General features: G+C 45.2%; 1 protein-coding gene across 2 annotated transcripts in view; it reads left to right on the forward strand.

Annotated features, from left to right (window-relative positions):
• kdrl (kinase insert domain receptor like) overlaps window positions 1-26,164 on the forward strand; it is a 234,052-nt gene that overhangs the window by 56,422 nt on the left and 151,466 nt on the right. Inside the window, exon 2 of one of the 2 annotated variants that reach the window (XM_078412567.1) lies at window positions 12,471-12,592. The exons of the other annotated variant lie outside the window; for it this stretch is intronic. Within the exon in view, the coding sequence (XP_078268693.1) occupies window positions 12,471-12,592 (122 nt within the window). The remainder of the gene's footprint in view (window positions 1-12,470; window positions 12,593-26,164) is intronic. 2 annotated transcript variants of the gene reach the window in all.

The following is a 26,164-nucleotide window of genomic DNA, read 5'->3' on the forward strand; positions in this document are numbered from 1 at the left end:
CCTACAAACCTGTGCATCTTTGGGATGTGGAAACCGGAGCACCCGGAGGAAACCCACGCAGTCACAGGGAGAAGGTGCAAACTCCATACAGACAGCACCCACAGTCAGGATCGAACCAGGGTCTCTGGCGCTGTTAGGCAGCAACTCTACCCGCTGAGCCGACGTGCCGCCCTATAGATTGTCATTCAAATCCAAGTATAAAAGAATATTAAAGTGCAATCATGGAATAACCACATGTCCTCAAGAGTAAGAATACATGGCAGCACCTTAGTTTTAGTTTGGTTTAGAGATACAGTGCAGAAACAGGCCCTTTGGCCCACTGAGTCCGCACCGACCAGCGATCCCCGCACACTCTAACACTGTCCTACACACACCAGGGACTATTTACAATCGTACCAAGCCAATTAACCTACAAACCTGCACGTCTTTGGAGTGTGAGAAGAAACCGAAGATCTCGGAGAAAACCCACGCAGGTCACAGGGAGAATGTACAAACTCCGTACAGACTACAAACTCCGTAGTCAGGATCGAACCTGGGTCTCTGGCGCTGTAAGGAAGTAACTCTACCGCTGTGCCACCCTTGGGATCACACATGGGAAGGGGATGTGGATGCGGGGAGCCATCCAGCAGTTGGATAGTATCCTCCCATTTTTCCTCTGGGCATTTGGGTGAGATTGTCGAGAAGACTGGTGCAAATGTAGGCCATTACCAGTCTTTCAAAGCACTTCATTATAGTTGATACTTCAGTTTAGTTTAGTTTAGAGTTCCAGTACGGAAACAGGCCCTTTGGCCCACCGAGTCCGTGCCGACCAGCGATCCCGCCTCGTACACAAGCACTATCCTACACACACTAGGGTCAATTTACAAATTTTACCGAAGCCAATTAACTTACAAACCTGCACGTCTTTGGAGTGTGGGAGGAAACTGGAGCACCTGGAGAAAACCCACGCGGTCACGGGGAGAACGTACAAACGCCATACAGACAGCGCCTGTAGCCAGGATCGAACCTGGGTCTCTGGCGCTGTGAGGCAGCAACTCTACCGCTGCGCCACCGTGCCGCCTCAAACTAACCACTGCTAGTTTATTTAGTGTCACGTGTGCAGAGATATAGTGAAGTGTTTGTTTCGCGTGCTATCCAGTCCCGTCATACTGCACATGAATGTTATAGATCCTCTTCTGGACAGCATACAAAGTGTCAGGCAGCAGTCTTCGAGACGAGGCTACTGGATTTTTCTTGGGAACTGGAAAGAGAGAGAGTTTCTTGAAGCAGATGGAAACAGAGCAGATGGCAGTATCTGTGAGGGATACCATCCAGAAATGGTCAGATCGATGCTAATTGTATCACAACTTAAACAATCTCAGATCAGAACTGCAGCTTCAGTGGGCCTGATTGGATTACGCCTTGTTATGGCTTCAATATAAATTTCAGCATTTGGCTTCCAGGATTGAGTTTACTCGGTTACTTGTGAGGACAGGTTTAACTCAGTGACGGAGGTGAATGGTTCTGAGCATCTGAAGGTGTTAGCTTGCACTGCAATGGCATTTTGACCTTCACAGTGTATCCACTCTTGTATAAATGGCTCGGCTTTAAGTTGAACTCAAAACAGGAATTGGGTGTACGAGTTTAGTTTATATCATATATCATATCATATATCATATATATACAGCCGGAAACAGGCCCTTTCGGCCCACCAAGTCCGTGCCGCCCAGCGATCCCCGTACATTAACACTATCCTACACCCACTAGGGACAATTTTTTACATTTACCTAGCCAATTAACCTACATACCTGTACGTCTTTGGAGTGTGGGAGGAAACCGAAGATCTCGGAGAAAACCCACGCAGGTCACGGGGAGAACGTACAAACTCCTTACAGTGCAGCACCCATAGTCAGGATCGAACCTGAGTCTCCGGCGCTGCATTCGCTGTAAAGCAGCAACTCTACCGCTGAGCTACCGTGCCGCGGTACCGTATAGTTTAGTTTAGTTTAGTTTAGTTTAGTGATACTAAACTAATTTGGGGTGGCATGGTGGCACAGCAGTAGAGTTGCGGCCTTTCCGCGCTACAGACTGAGGGTTCGATCTTGACCTCAGGCGCTGTCTGCACGGAGTTTGTACGTTCTCACCGTGACAGCGTGGGTTTTCTCCGGGTGCTCCGGTTTCCTCCCACACTCCAAAGACGTACAGGTTTGTAGGTTAATTGGCTTCTGTAAAATTGTAAATAGTCCCTTGTGTGTGTAGGATAGTGTTAGTGTCCGAGGTGATCGCTGGTCGGCGCGGACCCGGTGGTGCGAAGGGCCTGTTTCCGCGCTGTATCCCTAAACTAAACTAAACTAAATTAAGATACAGCAAGGAAACATGCCCTTCGGCCCACCGAGTCTGCACTGACCATTCGTTTAGTGAGGTTAACGACAAACACAGGAGGTGGCTTCTCAACTGGAGCTCTATGCCTGAGCCTTAACCTAGGTTTGCAGGTTAATTGACTTCTGTAAATTAACCCTGGTGTCTAGGTAGAACTAGTGTACCTGATCGTTGGTCGGCATGGACTCGGTTGTCCGAAGGGCCTGATTCTACCGCTGCACCATAGAGAGCATCCTAACGCATGGCATCCCTGTGTGGTACCTCAGCTGCACGGAGGCAGAAAGGAAAGCTCTACAGCGGGTAGTCCATAGAGCTCAGAGGGCCATCGGAACACAGCTACCAGACTTGGAGGGCATCTACAACACACGATGCCTCAGAAAAGCCACCAGCATCCACAAAGACTCTTCACACCCCTGCAACAGTCTGTTCGAACTCCTTCCATCGGGCAGACGATACAAGGCCTTCTACGCCCGCACCTCCAGACTCAGGAACAGCTTCATCCCCAGGGCCATAGCTGCTATGAACCGGTCCTGCTGAGCCGGATGGCCACAACGCATAGATCAACTTGCACTTTACCCTGTCTAAAAACTGTTACAATTGTTTTGTTTCGTTGGGTTGCTGTTAATTACTTAAATTATTGCATCGTATGGGAGGCGCATTCCCAATCTCGTTGTACCCCTGGGTACAATGACAATAAAGATATATTGTATTGTATTGTATTGTATTGTATTGTATTGTATCTCTAAACTATACTAAGGCTAAACTTTTGCTAGGCTGTCTCTATTTCTCGAGTACTTCCATTTTAAAACTGCGAGCAGATTTATGGACCGATTAAACTGGAAGAGAGAAGTGTTTAATGTTAAAATCAGTCCCATAATACAAATGCCGCAACAACATTGAAAACAGATCTTGTAAATAGCCTGAGGCTAGACATTGTTTCAAGAAGCACTGTGGCATGAAAGAATTTAATCGAAAATTAACTACAGATCTCAGGGGATTTGTAAACATGTACTGTGCGGTTTTGATCATTTTGACCTGGGACTTCTGTGCATGTGAAATGCTTTCATAAGGAAAGCATCTGTCGTACATAGACAATAGGTGCAGGAGAAAGGCCATTCGGCCCTTCGAGCCAGCACCGCCATTCTATATGATCATGGCTATATGATCAGGGCTGCGGTAGAGTTGCTGCCTTACAGCGAATGCAGCGCCGGAGACTCAGGTTCGATCCTGACTACGGGCGCCGTCTGTACGGAGTTTGTACGTTCTCCCCGTGACCGGCGTGGGTTTTCTCCGAGATCTTCGGTTTCCTCCCGCACTCCAAAGACGTACAGGTATGTAGGTTAATTGACTGGGTAAATGTAAAAATTGTCCCTAGTGGGTGTAGGATAGTGTTAGTGTGCGGGGATCGCTGGTCGACACGGACTCGGTGGGCCGAAGGGCCTGTTTCCGTGCTGTATCTCTAAAAAAAAATTTTTTTTTTTTTTTTTTTAATCCAGAATCATTACCCCGTTCCTGCTTTCTCCCCATATCCCTAGCCAATTAACTTACAAACCTGTACGTCTTTGGAGTGTGGGAGGAAACCGAAGATTTGAGAGAAAACCCAAGATCTCAGAGAAAACCCCGCGCAGGTCGAAGGGAGAACGTACAAACTCCGTACAGGCAGCACCCATAGTCAGGATCGAACCCTGGTCTCTGGCACTGTGAGGCAGCATCGCTCCACTGCTCGCTATTGTGCTACCCTACAAAGCACTATTGAACCATCGAACCATTCCCCAAGGAGAAGAGAGACTTCTATAATATGAATGTGACTGCAATCACTATGACAGTGTTTATGCATTGATCTTCCATGTAAATGAATAAATGCCCTGAGGATGCCATCGAAAAACTATTTCAGGCTTGAGTGTAAATATGTTAATGAAATTGGTTTCCTGGGAACATTTTCCTGACAAATCAATTTATCTGCAGCTTAAAGTTTGCTGTATTAAAGTTGACTGTGTTCAACCCTTTTTGTTTTGTCATGACTGCAGGTGACTGCATGGGTACAAAATGGAACTGCAGACATCCGGAGGATTATATAGTCATAGAATCATAGAGCTGTATAGTATGAAAACAGGCCCTTTGGCCCACTGCAGCCATGCCGACCAAGTTCATAAGTTATAGGAGCAGAATTAGGCCATTCAGCCCATCAAGTCTACTCCGCCATTCAATCATAGCGTCATAGTCACAGAGACATACACCGTGGAAGCAGGCCCTTCAGCCCAACTTGCCCACACCAGCCAACATGCCCCATCTACACTAGTCCCACCTGCCTGCATTTGGCCCATATCCCGCTAAACCCGTCCTATCCACATACCTGTCTAAATGCTTCTTAAACGTTGCGATAGTACCTCCTCCGGCAGCTCGTTCCATACCCCACCAACCTTTCGTAAAAATGTTACCCGTCAGGTTCCTATTAAATCTTTCCCCCCTCACCTTAAACGCCTCTCCTCTGTTTCTCGATTCCCCAACTCTGGGCAAGAGACTCTGTGCGTCTACCCGATCTATTCCTCTCATGATTTTGTACACCTCTATAAGATCATCCCTCATTCTCATGAGCTCCAAGGAATAGAAAATTATGGCTGATTTATCTTTCCCTCGCAACCCCATTCTCATAAGGTCGTAAGGAATAGGAGAATCAGGCCATTCAGCCCATTTTAATCCAGAATCATTACCCCTTTCCTGCTTTCTCCCCATATCCCTAGCCAATTAACTTACAAACCTGTACGTCTTTGGAGTGTGGGAGGAAATCGAAGATTTGAGAGAAAACCCAAGATCTCAGAGAAAACCCCGCGCAGGTCGAAGGGAGAACGTACAAACTCCGTACAGGCAGCACCCATAGTCAGGATCGAATTTCGTCCAATATTGGATGACAAATAAAGCTATCTTGAATCTTGAATCTTGAATCTTGAATCAAGTCTACTCCGCCATTCAATCATGGCTGATCTATCTCTTCCTCCGAACCCCATTCTCCTGCCTTCCCCCCGTAACCTCTGACACCCGTACTAATCAAGAATCCATCTATCTCTGCTTGAACAATATCCACTGACTTCTGTGGCAAAGAATTCCACAGGTTCACCACCCTCTGACTAAAGAAATTTCTCCTCATGTCCTTCCAAAAAGAACATCCTTTAATTCTGAGCCTATGATCTCTCCATATCCACTCTATCCACACTTTTCACTATTCTCCTGCCTTCTCCCCATGACCCTTGACGAGCAGACTGGGCTAGTCCCATTTGTCTGCAGTTGACCCTTACCACTGCACCATTCCTCTCTGTACACCTGTCCATGTGTTTGTTATCCACTTCTGTATCTTCTCTGGTGGCTCATTCTAGATACAGACATATCTCTGAGTGAAAAGGTTTTCCCCATTGTCCTTCTTAAATCTCCTCCCCTCTCAATGTAAGCCTATTAGTTTCAGAATCCTCTACTCTAGGAAAAAGATTTGTGAGCGTTCACTTGATCCAAGCCTATCAATTACTGAGACAAACACAAAGTGCTGGAGGAGCTCATTGGATCAGGCAGCATCTGTGAATGAAATGGACAGGCAATGTTTTGGGTTGGAATCCTGTCTTCATTCATCAGAAGGGTCCGGACCTGAAAGGTCACACTTGTCCATTTCCTACACAGGTGCTACTTGACTCATTAAGTTCCTGCAGCACTTTATGTTTTGCCTATTGACTGCTGTAACCTAACAGTAAATCATTAATGTAGGATACCCTGTCCATGTTCTCTATTTGTACCTTCAGTGTTAATATGGTTAGTTGAGTTGAGTTGAGTTGAGTTGAGTTGAGTTGAGTTGAGTTGAGTTGAGTTGAGTTGAGTTGAGTTGAGTTGAGTTGAGTTGAGTTGAGTTGAGTTGAGTTGAGTTGAGTTGAGTTGAGTTCAGTTCAGTTGAGTTGAGTTGCGTTGAGTTCAGTTGAGTTCAGTTGAATTCAGTTCAGTTCAATTCAGTTCAGTTGTTGAGTTGAGTTGAGTTGAGTTGAGTTGAGTTGAGTTGAGTTGAGTTGAGTTGAGTTGAGTTGAGTTGAGTTGAGTTGAGTTGAGTTGAGTTGAGTTGAGTTGAGTTGAGCTGAGTTGAGTTGAATTGAGTTGAGTTGAGTTGAGTTGAATTGAGTTGAATTGAGTTGAGTTGAGTTGAGTTGAGTTGAGTTGAGTTGAGTTGAGTTGAGTTGAGTTGAGTTGAGTTGAGTTGAGTTGAGTTGAGTTGAGTTGAGTTGAGTTGAGTTGAGTTGAGTTGAGTTGAGTTGAGTTGAGTTGAGTTGAGTTGAATTGAGTTGAGTTGAGTTGAGTTGAGTTGAGTTGAGTTGAGTTGAGTTGAGTTGAGTTGAGTTGAGTTGAGTTTTGACACACAGCTTGGAAACAGGCCCCCCAGGCACTGTTTGGCAACAATTCTGCTGCGCCACTGTGCCTTGTTAGTTTTCAAATTAAACACTGGCCCCTTAAGAAGTTGAAAGTGGAGGACAACATGATGGGAAAAGATATTTCTCACATTATTCCCAACCCTCAGGCCAGCTTTGGATGACGGCTGGCTCATGCAAACAAGTGAATAAATTATAGGTCATAAATGCATGATTTTTAATACAGAGAGGAAGGATATTAATGATCATATAATTAACCCTCTTTCAAAGTTTCTGATATTTATGGTGAACGAAGGCACTGCACCAAAGCAGCATCATACAACAATGAATGGGGAATAGATCGGGCAGACGCACAGTCTTTCACCCAGTGTAGGGGAATCGAGAACCAGAGGACACAGGTTTGAGGAGAGCGGGGGAAAGATTTAATAGGGTCCTGTGGGGCAACCTTTTCATACAAAGGGTGGTGGGTATAGGGAACGAGCTGCCGGAGGAGATAGTTGAGCCAGATACTATCGTCTTTTATCATAATCATCACCATTGATATCATTATCATAACATTTAAAAAACATTTTAAAAACATTTGGATAGGTTCATGGATAGGATAGATTTAAAGGAATGTGGGCCAAACGCAGGCAGGTGGGACTAGTGCAGATGGGGCATGTTGGCCAGCGTGGGCAAGTTGGGCCGAAGGGCCTGTTTCCACACTGTATCACTCCATGACTCTCTATGACTCTAGCAACTCCCCCACCATGTTTACCAATATTCTACACTTTTTCACATTTCGGTTATACTGCAGCCAGTACCTGTCATATCAATGCCAGTGGTAGAAAACCAAATGATGCCATTTATCAACAATCATTTTCAATTTAGTTTAGAGGTACAGCGTGGAAACAGGCCATTCGGCCCACCGTCCATACCGACCAGCGATCCCTGCACACCAGCACTATTCTAAGCGCACTAGAGACAACTTTACATTGATACCAAGCCAATTAACCTAGAGAGCTGCACGTGTTTGGAGTGTGGGAGAAAACCCACGCAGGTCACGGGGAGAACGTGTGGATTTCCTCCGGGTGCTCCGGTTTAGCCACGCATCCCAAAGATTTGCACGTTTGTAGGTTAATTGTCCCTGGTGTGTAGGGAATGGGATGCAAATGCGGGAGATCGGAATTAGTCTGAACGAGTGATCGATGGTCAAGGTGGCGGGGCGGCGGAGAAAGATGGAACAGTGGCATTTAAGCGGCTTTTCGACGGGCACGTGGATATATACAGCGAATGTGTCAGGTGCGGGCAGAGAGAGCAGTCTGAGGAAGGGTCTCGACGCGAAACGTCACCTATTCCTTTTCTCCAGATGATGCTGCCTGACCCGCTGAGTTGCTCCAGCTTCTTGTGCCTGTCTCTGGTGGGCAGTTGAACGTGGCATCCCGTTCTTGTGGGCACACACCTTGTGGGCCGAAGGGCCAGTGCCAGTGCCCCACTGTTCCGCGTCCTAAACAACCAGCTCAAAGTCAGACAGTGAAGTGCGGGAAAACTGCTTCAATAGACAATAGACAATAGGTGCAGGAGGAGGCCATTCGGCCCTTCGAGCCAGCACCACCATTCAATGTGATCATGGCTGATCATTCTCAATCAGTACCCCGTTCCTGCTTTCTCCCCATACCCCCTGACTCCGCTATCCTTAAAAGCTCTATCCAGCTCTCTCTTGAATGCATTCAGAGAATTGGCCTCCACTGCCCTCTGAGGCAGAGAATTCCACAGATTCACAACTCTCTGACTAAAAAAGTTTTTCCTCATCTCTGTTCTAAATGGCCTACCCTTTATTCTTAAACTGTGGCCCCTGGTTCTGGACTCCCCCAACATTGGGAACATGTTTCCTGCCTCTAACGTGTCCAACCCCTTAATAATCTTATACGTTTCGATAAGATCCCTTCTCATCCTTCTAAATTCCAGTGTATACAAGCCTAGTCGCTCCAGTCTTTCAACATATGACAGTCCCGCCATTCTGGGAATTAACCTAGTAAACCTACGCTGCACGCCCTTAATAGCATCTTCACATTCCTGCAGATGAAAATTGCATTAACAAAATGCCTTTTAGGGCTGATACAAATAAATATCCAACCCTTCTGCTGTGTGTTCAGACCCATTTACAATGCAGAGTGCAAGTGGTGAAGGGCAATAGCATAGAAGCAATTCTTCAATTATATGCAAGGCCTTTTAGTCTAGGGCATATTAAAAAAAACCTTATTCCCAAATTAAAATCCAGATGCCTTAAATGGCATAGCTTCCGAGAACTTAGAGTAAACTTTTCCCAATGCCTCTTATATTATAATCACATCCCGGGCTGCATTTCCTATTTAAAATAGAATTTCCTGTTCTGGTTTACTCATAATATTCTGTTGATGTTTTCCATTATAAAGTACGGTGTTCACGTTTATAATTAGAACTCTATTGTAAACCTCTCGCGCTGCAGTATGAGTGTCTCTCCAGTGGTGGCCCCTAGATCCCTTGTGTTGCTTTATCAGACCACTTGGCCTGCAGCACAAAGGATATTCACCAACACAGCCCGGGCCCGGCGATCGCCTCGCTGAACGCCTCCGCTCAGTCCGCCTAGACCTACCTGATCTCCCGGTTGCTCAAAACTTTAACTCCCCCTCCCATTCCCAATCTGACCTTTCCGCCCTGGGCCTTCTCCATTGTCAGAGTGAGGCCCAGCGCAAATTGGAGGAACAGCACCTCAAATTTCGCTTGGGCAGCTTACACCTCAGTGGTATGAACATTGACTTCTCTAACTTCAAGTAGCCCTCTCTCTCCATCCCTCCCCTTTCCCAGTTCTCCCACCAGTCTGACTGTCTCCGACTACATTTTATCTCTGTTTGCTTAGTCGTTACCTTCTCCCAGCTAACGATGATCTATTCTTCATTTTCCTTGATCTCCATCCCCTTTGTCTCGTTTTCACACCCAACACTTCCTTATCTCTGTATCTCCTTCTCCCCTGACTTCAGCCTGAAGAAGGGCCTCGACCCAAAACGTCACCCATTCCTTCCTTCCAGAGATGCTGCCTGTCCCGCTGAGTTACTCCAGCATTTTGTGTCTATCTTCGGTTTAAACCAGCATCTGCAGTTCCTTGCTACTCATGCAAAAGATATTTCATGATCTAACCAAAACTGTCTCCCTTTCCCTAACTGCCTTAACTCTTGCAATTTCGACATGAATTGCAAAATATATTTAGTGTAATATAGTATTGATCAAAAATTATAAGATCTCAATAGGAACGGGATTGAATCTATGTCGTGTGTTGAACGGTGGAGGGAATGAGCAGAAGTTATTTCGGGTTGGGACCCTTCTTCAAACTTGAGTCTCAACCCGAAAAGTTACCAATCCCACCACAGATGCTGCCTGACTCACTGAGTTCCTCCAGTAGATTGCGCTTTGCTCAAGTTTCCAGCATCTGCAGTTCCTTGTGATCCCAACCTAGTTTGCACTTCACCATAACCCCACGCTCGGAAGGGAGTCCTCCAAAGCCAACAGTCTTTCCTCTCCACTGTCCGGTGTAAACCCACGCAGGTCACGGGGAGAACGCACAAACTCCGCACAGACAGCACTCGTAGCCAGGATGGAACCCGGGTCTCTGGCGCTGTAAGCGCTGTAAGGCAGCAACTCTGCCGCTGCTGTTCTCTTGTCTTTCCTCTGTGGTTTTTGTTTCAGGGAGAGTAGACAGTCAGAACTTATTTTACCCTGGGGCAGAAATGTCAAAAAGTAGAGGGCAGGGCTTTAAGGCAAGAGGGGCAAAGTGTGAGGGAGATGCGCGAGGAAAGGTTTGTTTTTGCACAGAGGGTGGGGAGTGACTGGAACACATTGCCGAGGTTGCTGGTGGTGGAGGCAGATACACGATAGTGGCATTTAAGGGACGTTTGGAGAGATGTTTGGCTAGGATTTGGAGTCTGAAGTTGGGTCTCGACCCGAAACGTCACCCGTTCCTTCTCTTCAGAGATGTTGCCTGTCCCGCTGAGTTACTCCAGCATTTTGTGTCTATCTTCCATTAGATAGGCCCATGGATATAGCAAGGAATGGAGGGATATGGATCATGTGCAGGCAGATGAGAGTCAGATAAAGGGCATCACGGTGGTGCAGCGGTAGAGTTGCTGTCTTACAGCGCCAGAGTCCTGGGTTCGATCCTGACTACGGGTGCTGTCTGTACGGAGTTTGTACGTTCGCCCCATGACCTGCGTGGGTTTTCTCCGAGATATTTGGTTTCCTCACACACTGCAAAGACGTACAGGGTTGTAGGTTAATTGGCTTGGTATAAATTGTCCCTGGAGTGTGCAGGATAGTGTTAGTGTCCGGGGATCGCTGGTCGGCGCGGACTCGGTGGGCCGAAGGACCTGTTTCCACGCTGTATCTCTAAACTAAACTAAGCAGGAAAAGAACCCTTCAGAGTTTAGAGACACAGCGCAGAAACAGGCCCTTTCGGAAGGCCCACCGGGTCCACCCGATCAGTGAGTGCGTTTGCATTTGACTACTTCCAAATTTAAAGCTATGTACTTTTTGCCTGTTTAAGAGGGGGAAAAGAATGCACAAGGATGATCATAAAGACGGTGCACCATTTGCCAAACGCCGTTCTCACCGAACGAAAACTAAGTTGAACATATTACGAAAACATTCAGCACTTCAAGCGAGACACAGTGAAGTGTTGACATGCCATTGAAACGTATAAGATTATTAAGGGGTTGGACACGTTAGAGGCAGGAAACATGTTCCCAATGTTGGGGGAGTCCAGAACAAGGGGCCACAATTTAAGAATAAGGGGTAGGCCATTTAGAACTGAGATGAGGAAAAACTTTTTCAGTCAGAGAGTTGTGAATCTGTGGAATTCTCTGCCTCAGAAGGCAGTGGAGGCCAATTCTGTGAATGCATTCAAGAGAGAGCTAGATAGAGCTCTTAAGGATAGCGGAGTCAGGGGGTATGGGGAGAAGGCAGGAACGGGGTACTGATTGAGAATGATCAGCCATGATCACATTGAATGGCGGTGCTGGCTCGAAGGGCCGAATGGCCTCCTCCTGCACCTATTGTCTATTGTCTATTGAAAACATTCAGTGAAAGCATCACGGGTCTCGTGTGAAGGCATCTCAATGTTGTTGCAGTGTATTTCGGAACTCATAGAAACATAGAAAATAGGTGTAGGGGGAGGCCATTTGGCCCTTCGAGCCAGCACAGCCATTCATTGTGATCATGGCTGATCATCCACAATCAGTAACCTGTGCCCAACTTCTCCCCACATCCCTTGATTCCACCAGCCCCCAGAGCTCAACCTATCTAGTTGGTGTGGGCTGCTGTTCGGGTTCTGACACTAAGTGGCTCCCTCTTGCAGAGATTGACTGAGCTACTTTCCGTTCTACTTTCCTGCACTATAAAAGACCCGCACACTGCTGGGAAACAGCCTAGCTAGCCTCACTTCAAAACAGCTCGGGTTTCATCTGGCTGTGCAAGTCAGATAGGAAACGACCAAGCCACTTTGACACAACGTTCCTCTCCCCTTCAGTGTCACTTGCTTCGTGCTGGAGCTATGATGAAGAGTCCCAGAAACGGTGGAAAGACTGGGAAAGTTTCGCCAAGCGAGAATCTCCAAGGTCTGAGTTAGGACAAGGCACAACACCTGCCTCTTCGGGACGTTTTGAGTGCATTTTCGGGATTGCACTGAATTATTTTTTTTATAAATAGGAACATAACTTGCATTGCGATTAAGTGCAGTCCAGGAATATCGTCCTCAGAAGGAATAAAAATGCACCCTGGAGTTTTGACAACATTATTTTGCATTCAGTGGAGGCTCCTTTTGATCGAAGGTAAGACAATACTGGGTGATTCCAGCTTTTATTAACCAGACAATAACGTTAATCCTCTCTTCTTATCTGGTTTTGGTTTTTTTTTTAAATCAATCTTAGTGTTTTCACTGCGCATCGGTAACTTTCCAATGGCATGTCAACAATGCAATCTGTCTCGCCTGAAGTGCTGAATGTTTTCGTAAGATGTTCAACTTTAGTTTTCGTTCAGTGAGAACGCCGCCTTGGCAAATGGTGAACCATTAACGTCACGAAGCATATCTTTGATTAAAAAATAGAGAATTAAACCATTCCCCAATCCATACTTCTCTAATACTTTAAATAAAAAATCCCATTCTAACCTGTCAAACGCCTTTCAGCATCTAAAGCAACTGCTACACTCAATTCCTTTCTTTTCTGTGCTAAATGTAAAATACATAAATCTTGCTACATTATCAGATAATCTCCTTTTTTTGACAAATCCAGTTTGGTCCTCTTTGACCAGCTTAGGTAAAAATTCTGCCAATCTCCTTGCCAAAAGCTTAGCAACTATTTTATAATCTGCATTCAACAACGATATTAGTCTATAAGAAGATGCTTTTAAAGGGTCTTTCCCTGTTTTTGGAATTGCGGTTATAATTGCCATTGAGAAGGATTCTGGTAACGTAGAAGTTTTAATCAAAGAATGTTGATGGTTCGATTTCAAATTCCTGGGCACTTTCTGCCTTTATTTTTACCAGCCATCAATCAGCACAGTGCAGCTAGTTGCCAAAGAACCATTAACCCATTGTGTTTGTAAAACCACAACTGTGGCTTGCAACAGGGACGAATGATACAATTCCCCTGTCCGCACGTTGTGGTTTGGATGATTTTCTGCCCCAGTTGCTTCTGATATAAGAAAGCTGTCATTCTGTAAAACCGAATTTCCTGAATTTTCGACAAGAAAAACTCTTTGAAGGATCCGTCTGCCAACAAAAACTGTCCAGTTTGCTTGATTATCTTGACCCAGGTGAAGCAACATGATTTAACAGCAGGTCACATTTTTTTTTTTTCTATTGGAACCTAATCAAATGTACAGCACTTTATCAACGTGGGTTGTTTTTAAATGTGCTATACAAATAAAATTGACTTGACTTGACTTGATTAAAGCAGCCTCTTCTCGTTATCAATTTTTTTGATTATGCATCAAATTACATAAGCAAGGCTGCACTTTTCCCGTCTGTACGGAGTTTGTACGTTCTCCCCGTGACCTGCGTGGGTTTTCTCCGGGTGCTCCGGTTTCCTGCAAAGACCTGCAGGTTTGTAGGTTAATTGGCTTCAGCGAAAGTTGTAAATTGCCCCCCCCCCCCCCCCCCCCCCCAGTGTGTAGGATAGTGCTAGTGATCGCTGGTCGAGCGCGGACTCGACGGGCCGAAGGGTCTGTTTCTGCACTGTATCTCTAAACCTAAAAACTAAAAACGTCAACGTTTTTTTTTCTCGTTATCAAGTTTTTATTTTGGATTAAGTTAAGGTCGGCACGGTGACATAGTGGTAGAGCTACTACCTTACAGCGCCAGAGAGCCGGGTTTGATCCTGACTACATGGGAGTGCAGTGCCAGAATAAACAACGGGGAATTGTAACCAGAGGGGGAACTTAACAGCGGTCGCTCCGGCACCACTGACAGCTCCTTGCACCTAAAAAAATTGGCACTGCAACACTGCTGACTAGGGTTCTCTCGGCTGTACGAAGTTTGTACATTCTCCCAATGACCTGCATGGGTTTTCTCTTAAAGCCCCGGTTTCCTCCCACACTCCAAAGTCATACAGGTTTGTAGGTTAAAACTGGCTTGGTATAAAATGTGTGTGTAGGGTAGTGTTAATGTGCTGGTCCGCGTGGACTCGGTGGGCCAAAGGGCCTGTTTCTATACTGTGTCTCTAAACTAAACTAAATGAAACTAAACTATCACATTGGAGAGCAAGGAATGGGTGACGTTTCGGGTCGAGACCCTTCTTCAGACCCATTCCTTCTCTCCTGAGATGCTGCCTGACCTGCTGAGTTACTCCAGCACTTTGTGAAATAAATACCTTCGATTTGTACCAGCATCTGCAGTTATTTTCTTACATTAGGGAGCAAGGTTATTTTTTTCCTTCAGTCTGAAGAAGGGTCTCGACCCGAAACGTCACCCATTCCCTCTCTCCTAGATGCTGCCAGACCTGCTGAGTTCCTCCAGCATTTTGTGATACCTTCGATTTGTACCAGCATCTGCAGTTATTTTCCTACACAAGCTCCCCTCTCCTGTCATCCATAAATATAGAAAATAGTTTTCTTGATTCCAAAATTTCAATCATCAATAGGAAATGTGAACATCCGTGATCCCAGAACTAATATGTCTGGAACATCACAATCCAGCTTCCTTCACTACCTCCTAGTGTTAGTTTAGTTTAGAGATACAGCGCGGAAACAGGCCCTTTGGCCCACTCAGTCAGCGCCGACCAGCGATCCCCGCACACGAACGCTATCCTACACACACTAGGGACAATTTACAATTATACCGAGCCAATTAACCTACAAACCTGTAATGTCTTTGGGAAGTGGGAGGAAACCGGAGCACTCAGGGAAAACCCGCCCAGATCACGGGGAGAACGTACAAACTCCGTACAGACAGCACCCGTGGTCAGGTTGGAACCCGGGTCTCTGGCGCTGTAAGGCAGCAGCTCTACCACTGCGCCACCGTGCCATCCTTTTCTCAAGGTCTCTGCGTCTTATCTTGAACCCACTACTAATCCATGCAGCAACATTTCATCTCCTCTGACCTTATTCATTAATCAATTATTTGATTCCCCATCAAAATCCTTAAAAAAACACCTAAATGAATGACATTAATATTTGCTGCACTCTCCATTCAAAAACAAACAAAAAAAACGAAGTTAGGCACAAAATGTTGGAGTCATTCAGCAGGTCAGGCGGCATCTCTGGAGATAATGGACAGGTGATGTTTTGGATCTGGACTGAAGAAGGGTCTCGACCCGAAACGTCACCCATTCCTTCTCTCCTGAGATGCTGCCTGACCCGCTGAGATACTCCAGCATTTTGTGATATCTTCGATTTTGGACCTGGACCATTCTTCAGTCTGAAGAAGGTTTCCGATCCAAAACATCACCTGTCCATTGTCTCCAGAGATGCTGCCTGACCCGTTGAGTTACTCCAGAATTCTTTGCCTGTCTTTGGTATAAACCAGAATTCCTTATCATTACAACAAAAAAAAAATGAAGTTGGTCAGGCAATAGGTTCCATTTTAAGGAGAAGGAACTGCAGATGACGGAATCTTGGACAAAATACAAAGTGCTGGAGGAACTCGGTGGGTCAGGCAGCATCCGTAGAAGGAATGGACAGGCAATATTTTGGGTCAGAACCCTTCTTCAGACCTTCCATTTTAAACTCCTTCATGACCACTTATTCTTACTGTTATTATTTCTAAATGTTATTCTATTCTCTCCTTGAGTGAAGATTACTTTTTGTCCCCTAACACCAATGGTAACTACTTGTCTATAATTCCACATATATATGTTTTCACTGCACCTCGATATGCATGATGATAAACTAAACTAAACTAATCTTAAATAAACATATCACATAACCTATAGGAAATTCAGATCGTATCCTATTTGTTTATTTAAATAGATCGCCTTTATTTTGAATCCTCTTTGCCTCGTTACTCATTATCCAATTTCAAATCCACTAGTCCCATCTTCCTGTGAAGTATCAATACAAAATAATAATTTAATATTTCTGCCATTGCCTTGCCTGCCCTAATGGCCCTTTCCCTTTTTATTCATTTAAGTATAAACTATAGTAACATTTAGTTTGTGATCCTTCATTACTTAAGCTGTAGTTCTCATTTGTCAACTTGGTTTTAATCTGAATTTCATGCTAATCCCTTAACTTTCACATCATTTACTACTCTCCATTCTTTGTGCTGAACACGATTTCTCCTCCTTGCTCTTGAGTATTTCTTTATGGTTTTCATTCAACCATGAGGCATCGTGACTGCTTAACCTGTTTGTTCCTTTCAATGGAAACCTACTTTTCCTGTGCCATCATTTCAATGTTTTGACATCATTTAAAGGCCATCATTTAAATGTTTTTGTTTCGTGTCGAGACCCTTCTTCAGACCCTTCTTCAGAAGAACCTCGACCCGAAACGTCACCCATTCCCTTTCTCCAAAGATGTCCCGCTGAGTTACTCCAGCATTTTTTGTCTATCTTCGGTTTAAACCAGCATCTGCAGTTCCTTCCTACACATTTAAATGTTTTCCATTGTTTTTCATCATTTTCCATTCTAACCTAATTTCACCTCCTGTTTTTCTATTAAGCCCGACTAAATCTACTCTTCTCCCATCTATTAACCTATGATTCTTTGTAATATAATATGGAAAACCTTCCATTGCTCCCCCACACAATATTCAGGTCAACATTTCAAGCTTTCACGGATTGCAAAACGTTGATAAAAAAATATTTCAATAACAATCAGTGGTGCCAAGAAGGAATAACAAACAATGAAAATAACATCTATACTGTCTTTCTGGAATAAAATCATACAAATTATGTTGGTCGGCAGCATACCCTTGCTAAAAGGGTTTACGTTTATTATTGTCATATGCTTAGTTAAGTTAAGTTTAGTTTAGTTTAGTTTATTGTCACGTGTAACGAGGTACAGTGAAAAGCTTTTGTTACGTGCTATCCAGTGAGTGGAAAGACAATACATGATTACAATGGAGCCATTTACAGTGTACAGATACATGATAAGGGAATAACGTTCAGTGCAAGGTAAAGCCAGCAAAGTCCAATCAAGGATAGTCCGAGTCCCTCTCTAATGAGGTAGGTAGTAGTTCAGCACTGCTCTCTGGTTGTGGTGGGATTATTCAGTTGCCTGATAACAGCTGGGAAGAAACTGTCCCTGAACCATGTACCGATCGAGGTACAGTGAAAAGCTTTGTTTTGCATGCTATCCAAGCAAATCACAAACTACTGCACATAAATGCAATCAAACCAAATGCAGATACATTAGGTAGAGCAAAGGAGAAGATACAACAGTAACTTCTCCAGAGACACAATGAACTGTAGATGCTGGAATTTTGAGCAGATCTTGAGTAACTCAATGGGTCAGGCAGCATCCATGCAGGGAATGGAAAAGCAACCCATATCCAGGTTTATGTTTAGGTTTATTGTTGCAACGTGTACCAGCGTAAAGTGAAATGCTTTGCTTTCTTCGCATGCTAGTCCAAACAGATTAGATATAGAATATATACATACAATCAAGTCAAACAAGTAAAATAGATAGAGCTAAGGGGAAGATACAGAGTGCAGAATATGCTTCTCAGCATTGGAGTTTTCATTTTTTCCAGAGATACAGCACAGAAACAGGTCCTTTGGCCCATAACTTCCTAGCACTATCCAACACACACTTGGGACAATTTACAATTTTTGCCAAGCCGAATACTGTAACCTACAAACCTGTACGTCTTTGGAGTGTGGGAGGAAATTGGAGCATCCGGGGAAAACCCACGCAGGTCAGGGGGAGAAGGGACAAACGCCGTACAAACAGCACCCGTATACGGGATCGATGCCGGCTCTCTGGCGCCGTAAGGCAGCAACTCTACCGCTGCGCCACCGTGACGCCCCACTATTGTAGCACAGCATTTGCATAGAGCTGTCTTAGACAATATACAATAGACAATAGGTGCAGGAGTAGGCCATTCGGCCCTTCGAGCCAGCACCGACATTTAATGTGATCATGGCTGATCATTCTCAATCAGTACCCCGTTCCTGCCTTCTCCCCATACCCCCTGACTCCGCTATCCTTAAGAGCTCTATCTAGCTCTTTCTTGAAAGTATTCAGAGAATTGGCCTCCACTGCCTTCTGAGGCAGAGAATTCCACAGATTTACAACTCTCTGACTGAAAATGTTTTTCTTCATCTCCGTTCTAAATGGCCTACCCCTTATTCTTAAACTGTGGCTCCTGGTTCTGGACTCCCCCAACATTGGGAACATGTTTCCTGCCTCTAACGTGTCCAACCCCTTAATAATCTTATATGTTTCAATAAGATCCCCTCTCATCCTTCTAAATTCCAGTGTCTTCTTTAGTCAGAGGGTGGTGGATCTGTGGAAATCTTTGCCGCAGAAGGCCGTGGAGGCCAAATCAACTGATATTTTTAAGGCAGAGATGTATAGATTCCTGATAAGTACGGGAGTCGGGGGTTATGGGGAGAAGGCAGGAGAATGGGGTTAGGGGAGAGATAGATAGATCCGCCATGATTGAATGGCAGAGTAGACTTGATGGGCCGAATGTCCTAATTCTGCTCCTTTCACTCGTGACCTTCTGACGTGAAATGTATCTTATTCCCTCTCCCCTTTCACCCATCTGCCTTTTCATTCCGACAGCCTACTCTGCTGTAGCCTGTGCCTCTGCAGGTTTAGACATCTCTGCAATACCCTGCCCTAATGTGTGCAATCTCAGGTATGACACTTCAGACAAAACCGGAGCCGTGAGTTGTGTATCTGACCCGATAGGTTAACACCGCTGAGCTGGGAGAAGCATGTTTGGTGGGGTGGTGTGAGAGGACGGAGGGCAACTATCAGATGTTCAGGGAGGCGTGGACACAATTTATTGTCTCTTCAGTATCTATCTCTGTCACAAATTATGCCGCAGTCGTCACTTAATGAAACATTAAACTGACAAATGCCAGAAATTCAGCTTCACGAGGTACTGACAGATTAAAATGACTGCCATTCATTTTACCCACACACACACACACACACACACACAGAGCCCGTAAACAAACGTGGATGGATAGGACTGTTCTGATGAAAGAAGATCTTTATTAAAGGTAGACACAAAATGCTGGAGTATCTCAGCGGGACAGGCAGCATCTCTGGAGAGAAGCAATGGGTGACGTTTTGGGTCAAGATCCTTCTTCGATCCTTCTCACCAGCACTGTCATTTCCCTGGGAATATTGCAAAAATCAAACTTCAGATAAATTAAAATAAATAAATAGATTAAAAAATAAAGCTATTTTTATTAATGAAGTAAGTTCAATAGATCTTACTTATAAAATAAATTCAATAGATTCAAAAATTAAACGGTGTTTGGGTTACAGATAAAGAAAGACCGAGAGGAAAAACGAAAACAGGTGAAAGGTTTTCTTTTCGATTCCAAGTTAAGTTTAGAGATACAGCATGGAAACAGGCTCTTCTGCCCACTGAATCAACATTGACTGTTGGTCACACTAGTTTAATGTCCACTTTCCCATCCCCTGCCTGCACGCGAGGGGCAATTTATAAAGGCCTGGGGAGTTTAGTTTAGGGGCGGTCACGGTGGCGCAGCGGTAGAGTTGCTGCCTTACAGCGAATGCAGCGCCGGAGACCCGGGTTCGATCCCAACTACGGGTGCTGTCTGTACGGAGTTTGTACGTTCTCCCCGTGACCTGCGTGGGTTTTCTGCGTGGGAGATCTTCGGTTTCCTCCCACACTCCAAAGACGTACAGGTTTGTAGGTTAATTGGCTTGGTAAATGTAAAAATTGTCCCTAGTGTGTGTAGGATAGTGTTAATGTGCGGGGATCGCTGGTCGGCGCGGGCCCGGTGGGCCGAAAGGGCCTGTTTCCGCGCTGTATCTCTAAACTAAGTTTGGTTTATTTTAGTTTAGTGATACAGCACGGAAACTGGCCCTTTGGCCCACTGAGTCCAAGGCAACCATTGATCACCCGCTCACACTAGTTCTTCGTTATCCCACTTTCCCATCTACTCCCTGCACACTGGGGGGCATTTTACAGAGGGCCAAGTAACCTTCAAACCCGCCCGCACATCTTTGGGATGTGGGAGGAAACTGGAGCACCCAGGGGAAACCCACGCAGTCACGGGGAGAGCGCGCCAACTCCTCACAGACAGCACCCGAGGTCAGGATCGAACCTGGGTCTCTGGCGCTGTGAGGCAGCGGCTCTACCAGCTGCGCCACCCAGTTACGCCCTCAGTTGGTGGGGCACAATGTCTGACAATTGTTTTATAAACACGTTGAAATAAACATTCCTGCCTACTATGTCAAAATGGGCACCAGTGGGGCATACAAGTGGGCAACAGGCAAACTGAAACGCCATTCCTACTTTCAACCCCTAGCTTAGTTGTGGCTGGTTCACTCTTTAATGGTGTTTCATAAGATGGATTCCCCAACTGGCGATGAATCAGAGTTTACTCATTCCCAATAAATCATCTTGAAAGCAGATAATCATCTCATGACATGAACAACTGGAAGAGGAAGTTATCAGAACAGGAAGCTGTGAGATGAAAAGTTAAAGAATATTAAATTTCCAAGAAAATCCATCCACAAGCGATTACACCCCAGTGGTTTAAATATCGACTTCTCTCATTTCAAGTAACCCGTGCTTTCCCTCCCTCTCCATCCCTCCCCCTCCCTAGTTCTCCGACCAGTCTGACTGGCCCCCTGATTAAACTTTACCGCAGTTTGCTTCGTTGTCATCTACCCCTAGCTAACAATGTTACATTTTCCTTCGTCTCCATCTCCTTTGATGTCTCGTTTTCACACCTTCTTCTTCTTCTTCTTAAGCCCTTTGCTCCTCTAGGGAGCATAAGCCATTGACAAATGACCCCCACCTCACTCGGTTGTTGGTGGTTCTTTCAAGATCTCCCCAGTTGAGCCACTTCCAGGCATTTCCGCCTGGTAGGGCGGCCCGGTGGCGCAGCGGTAGAGTTGCTGCCTTACAGCGAATGCAGCGCCGGAGACTCAGGTTCGATCCTGACTACGGGCGCCGTCTGTACGGAGTTTGTACATTCTCCCCGTGACCTGCGTGGGTTTTCTCCGAGATCTTCGGTCTCCTCCCACACTCCAAAGACGTACAGGTATGTAGGTTAATTGGCTGGGCAAATGTAAAAATTGTTCCTAGTGGGGGTAGGATAGTGTTAGTGTGCAGGGATCCCTGGGCGGCACGGACCCGGTGGGCCGAAGGGCCTGTTTCCGCGCTGTATCTCTAAATCTAAGGCATGGTAGATAATAGGTGAACACAGGCAAAGGGGAGGGGGTTGGGAGGCAGACAGATTAAGACTGTTTTTTGACTTTTCATCTCTGGCCTTTGTCCGACCATCTGCCTATCAGCCCCTCCCCCCCCCCCCCCCCCCCCCCCCTGGCCATCACCTGTATCCACCTATCACTCACTATGCCTTGTCCCACGCCCACTTCTCTTCCAGCTTTCTCCCCACCAGTACAATTAATCTGAGGAAGGGTCTGGATCCGAAAGGTCGCCTATCCATGTCCTCCAGATATGCTGCCTGACCCGCTGAGTTACTCCGGCACTTTGTGTCTTTGTTTTTGTAAACCATCAACTGCAGTTCCTTGTTTCTAAGTTTATGTCCACATGAATCTGTTTCTAATTTCTAGTCAGGTGGCACAAAACATCGATACTGACATTGATGAGACATCAGCAGTTTTCTAATTAGGTGAGTTAGTAATAGCCTTTGAAAGCAAAAAAACGTTCTAGTTCCCTTACCCCATTAATTTACTTCGTAAATAGGCTTTCAACTTGTCCTTTGCTATTTGCCTTCTGGCTATCCTCAGAGATTAATCTAAAGCTGTCCACATTTCAACCTTCAGCTTTGAAAGGGCGTCTTAAACCTCCCTTTCAGAATTCACATAAAACGTAGCGAGAGAGAGAGAGACCTTTTCTAAAAACAAAAGCACTATATTTTAACCGGCATTGCCAGCTGTTAAAGAATGTGTCAGGTTGCATCAAACATCAGAGGTACGTGAACTCAGTGAGTCAGTAAATGGACAGTGAATGGTATTCAAAAACACTTCCACAGAGGGAGATGCAAAGCTTGTGCTAACTCCATCTGATGCTCTTTAGGTCAAAAGAGCATCGTTTTCTGTTGATGGGATTTAGGTTTTCAAATTGAGTCAACAGGCAGATGTCCAGAATTGAAAATCCTCTGGAGAACTGCTTCAGTATAAAAGAAATTCCAAAATGAACAATTGCCACATGACCCTGGTGAGTCAGTGGTGAATTCCAACAACCTAATTTAAAAGGTGAAGTAAAACTGAAAGATGAATGTTAACAGGGGCATTATCCCAAATGTTGCTAAGACTTGTAATCATAACCCAGGTTAATTAATTTTATTTTGAGCACTTTGTCGGGTTTGCAGCAGTTAATTGCTACTCCGTTGGTAGAATATGAATCTGAAGGGCTCAGACACTAATCATTGCATTTGACTTTTACGATGTTTAGTTTGAGCATGCTTAGGCACAAAGCGGACACTTGGCAGCCATTGACATGTTTCTACTAAAAGGAATTAATCCGGTGAAGATTACTTCAATATATTTTCAAGTGCAGTGGTGCAGCGGGTAGAGCTGCTGCCTCACAGCGCCAGAGACCCAGGTTCGATCCTGACCTCGGGTGCTAACTGCGTGGAGTTTACATGTTCTTCTTGTGAAACATACAAACCTAACTTAGAACTGAGATGAGGAAAAACTTTTTCAGTCAGAGAGTTGTGAATCTGTGGAATTCTCTGCCTCAGAAGGCAGTGGAGACCAATTCTCTGAATGCATTCAAGAGAGAGCTGGATAGAGCTCTTAAGGATAGCGGAGTCAGGGGGTATGGGGAGAAGGCAGGAACGGGGTACTGATTGAGAATGATCAGCCATGATCACATTGAATGGCGGTGCTGGCTCGAAGGGCCGAATGGCCTCCTCCTGCACCTATTGTCTATTGTCTAACACCGCCATTCAATATGATCATGGCTGATCATCCAAAATCAGAACCCCGTTCCTGCTTTCTCCCCATACCCCTTGATTCCGTTAGCCCTAAGAGCTGTATCTGACTCTCCCTTGAATACATCCAGTGAATTGGCCTCCACTGCCTTCTGTGGCAGAGAATTCCACAGATTCACTACCCTCTGGCCGAAAACGTTCTTCCTCATCTCAGTCCTAAATGGCCTACCCTTTATTCTTAAAATGTGACCCCTGGTTCTGGACTCCCCCAATATCGGGAACATTTTTCCTGCATCCAGCCTGTCCAATCCCTTAAGAATTTTATATGTGACCCTGTGAGCTTCCTCTTGTTGCTCCAGTTTCCCCCACATCCCAGCAGTTATGCAGGTCAATTGGCCGCAGTAACATTGCTCCTGGTGTGTAAGGAGTGGATGCGAAGGTAGGACATCCTAGAACGAGTGTGAACCCTGCCTTGTACAACTTGGGAAGGGAGCGCTGTGATGTGATTTGGGAAGACTTCAGATCTTTGCGTGTTGCCTGATGTAAGGAAGCACATTCGAACCTGGCCAAAAAGGTACGGTTAGAACTGGATTCATAAACGAGGTAAAACACACCTTTTACCAAGAAATGATGAAGCCAATGTGAAAAGAAACAAGGATTTTCTGAGTTTAAAATTTTGGAGCGTAGTTTGGGAATATAATATTTTACTGTTCTTCCCTTGTGTGGCAATGTAGCTCCAAATCAAAGTGAGTAGCTGTGGCATGAAATGAATTAGACGCAGAGACAGGAAACGTTCTGCTGCTGATAAGCGAATTCGGCAAATTATTCCAACTTCTCTGAAGTCGCGATAAAGGATTTCCTCCTTTAAGTGTTGAGTAGAATACTGGGTCAAAGCTCAACATTTTTATAAGATTTGCGGGATAGGTTTTGTCTGCAATTTACTTAACCTTTCATTCAGAGTTTACTTACTGTAAATATGACACAGTTCTTGATGAAATGCAGTGGAATTGAAAAATATATTTCTCCCAGGTGATGCTTTGACAAATTGCAAATCTCGGGTGACAATAGCTTGTATTAAATAGCAATTAAAACTCAGATCAAGCATGTTTATGGTACACAATGTTCACTTCATCAATATCTTCCTGATTTAAATAAGCAAATCCAGTTATCAAACAACTGCAGAATCTAGTTAATACACAAAAGACACAAAGTGGATGCAAAAAGAAGGGTCTCGATCTGAAGCATCACCTAAGTTTAGTTTAGTTTAGTTTAGATAGAGATACAGTGCAGAAACAGGCCCTTCGGCCCACCGAGTCTGCACCAAACAGCGATCCCCGCACATTAACACTGTCCTACACACACGCTGGGGACAATTTACATTTACACCAAGCCAATTAACCTACAAACATATGCGTCTCTGGAGTGTGGGAGGAAACCGAAGATCTCGGAGAAAACCCACGCAGGTCACGGGGAGAACGTACAAACTCCGTGCGGACACCACCAGTCGTGGGGATCGAGTCGGGTCTCCGGCGCTGCAAGCGCTGTCAGGCAGCAACTCTACCTCTGTGCCACCGTGCCGCACAATCCCATCTCACCTATCCACGTTGTCCAGAGATGCTGCCTGGCCTGCTGAGGTACTCCAGCACTTTATGTCCTTTCCGGTTGTCAGCTTGGCTTACTTTTACACCCTATGCCAAATCCAACAGCCTTTTCTACATACGAGTAAATGATGAAATAGAGTTTACTCGTGTGGAAGTGAGGATTCCTACATTAGCAATACTAATTAAACCGTTACTTTGGATCTGTCTTCACTGAGGAAGATACACACAATCTCCCAAATGTTCTAGGGGCCGGAGAACCTAGGGTGATGGAGGAACTGAAGGAAATCCACATTAGGCAGGAAATGGTTTTGGGTAGACTGATGGGACTGAAGGCTGATAAATCCCCAGGGCCTGATGGTCTGCATCCCAGAGTACTTAAGGAGGTGGCTCTAGAAATAGTGGAAGCATTGGAGATCATTTTTCAATGTTCTATAGATTCAGGATCAGTTCCTGTGGATTGGAGGATAGCAAATGTTATCCCACTTTTTAAGAAAGGAGGGAGAGAGAAAACGGGTAATTATAGACCAGTTAGTCTGACATCAGTGGTGGGGAAGATGCTGGAGTCAATTATAAAAGACGAAATTGCTGAGCATTTGGATAGCAGTAACGGGATCATTCCGAGTCAGCATGGATTTACGAAGGGGAAATCATGCTTGACAAATCTACTGGAATTTTTTGAGGATGTAACTAGGAAAATTGACAAGGGAGAGTCAGTGGATGTGGTGAACCTCGACTTTCAGAAAGCCTTCGACAAGGTCCCACATAGGAGATTAGTGGGCAAAATTAGGGCACATGGTATTGGGGGTAGGGTACTGACATGGATAGAAAATTGGTTGACAGACAGAAAGCAAAGAGTGGGGATAAATGGGTCCCTTTCGGAATGGCAGGCAGTGACCAGTGGGGTACCGCAAGGTTCGGTGCTGGGACCCCAGCTATTTACGATATACATTAATGACTTAGACGAAGGGATTAAAAGTACCATTAGCAAATTTGCAGATGATACTAAGTTGGGGGGTAGTGTGAATTGTGAGGAAGATGCAATAAGGCTGCAGGGTGACTTGGACAGGTTGTGTGAGTGGGCGGATACATGGCAGATGCAGTTTAATGTAGATAAGTGTGAGGTTATTCACTTTGGAAGTAAGAATAGAAAGGCAGATTATTATCTGAATGGTGTCAAGTTAGGAGGAGGGGGAGTTCAACGAGATCTGGGTGTCCTAGTGCATCAGTCAATGAAAGGAAGCAT

This window comes from Rhinoraja longicauda, chromosome 15 (genome assembly GCF_053455715.1).
Source record: "Rhinoraja longicauda isolate Sanriku21f chromosome 15, sRhiLon1.1, whole genome shotgun sequence".
NCBI classification, from domain to species: domain Eukaryota; kingdom Metazoa; phylum Chordata; class Chondrichthyes; order Rajiformes; family Arhynchobatidae; genus Rhinoraja; species Rhinoraja longicauda.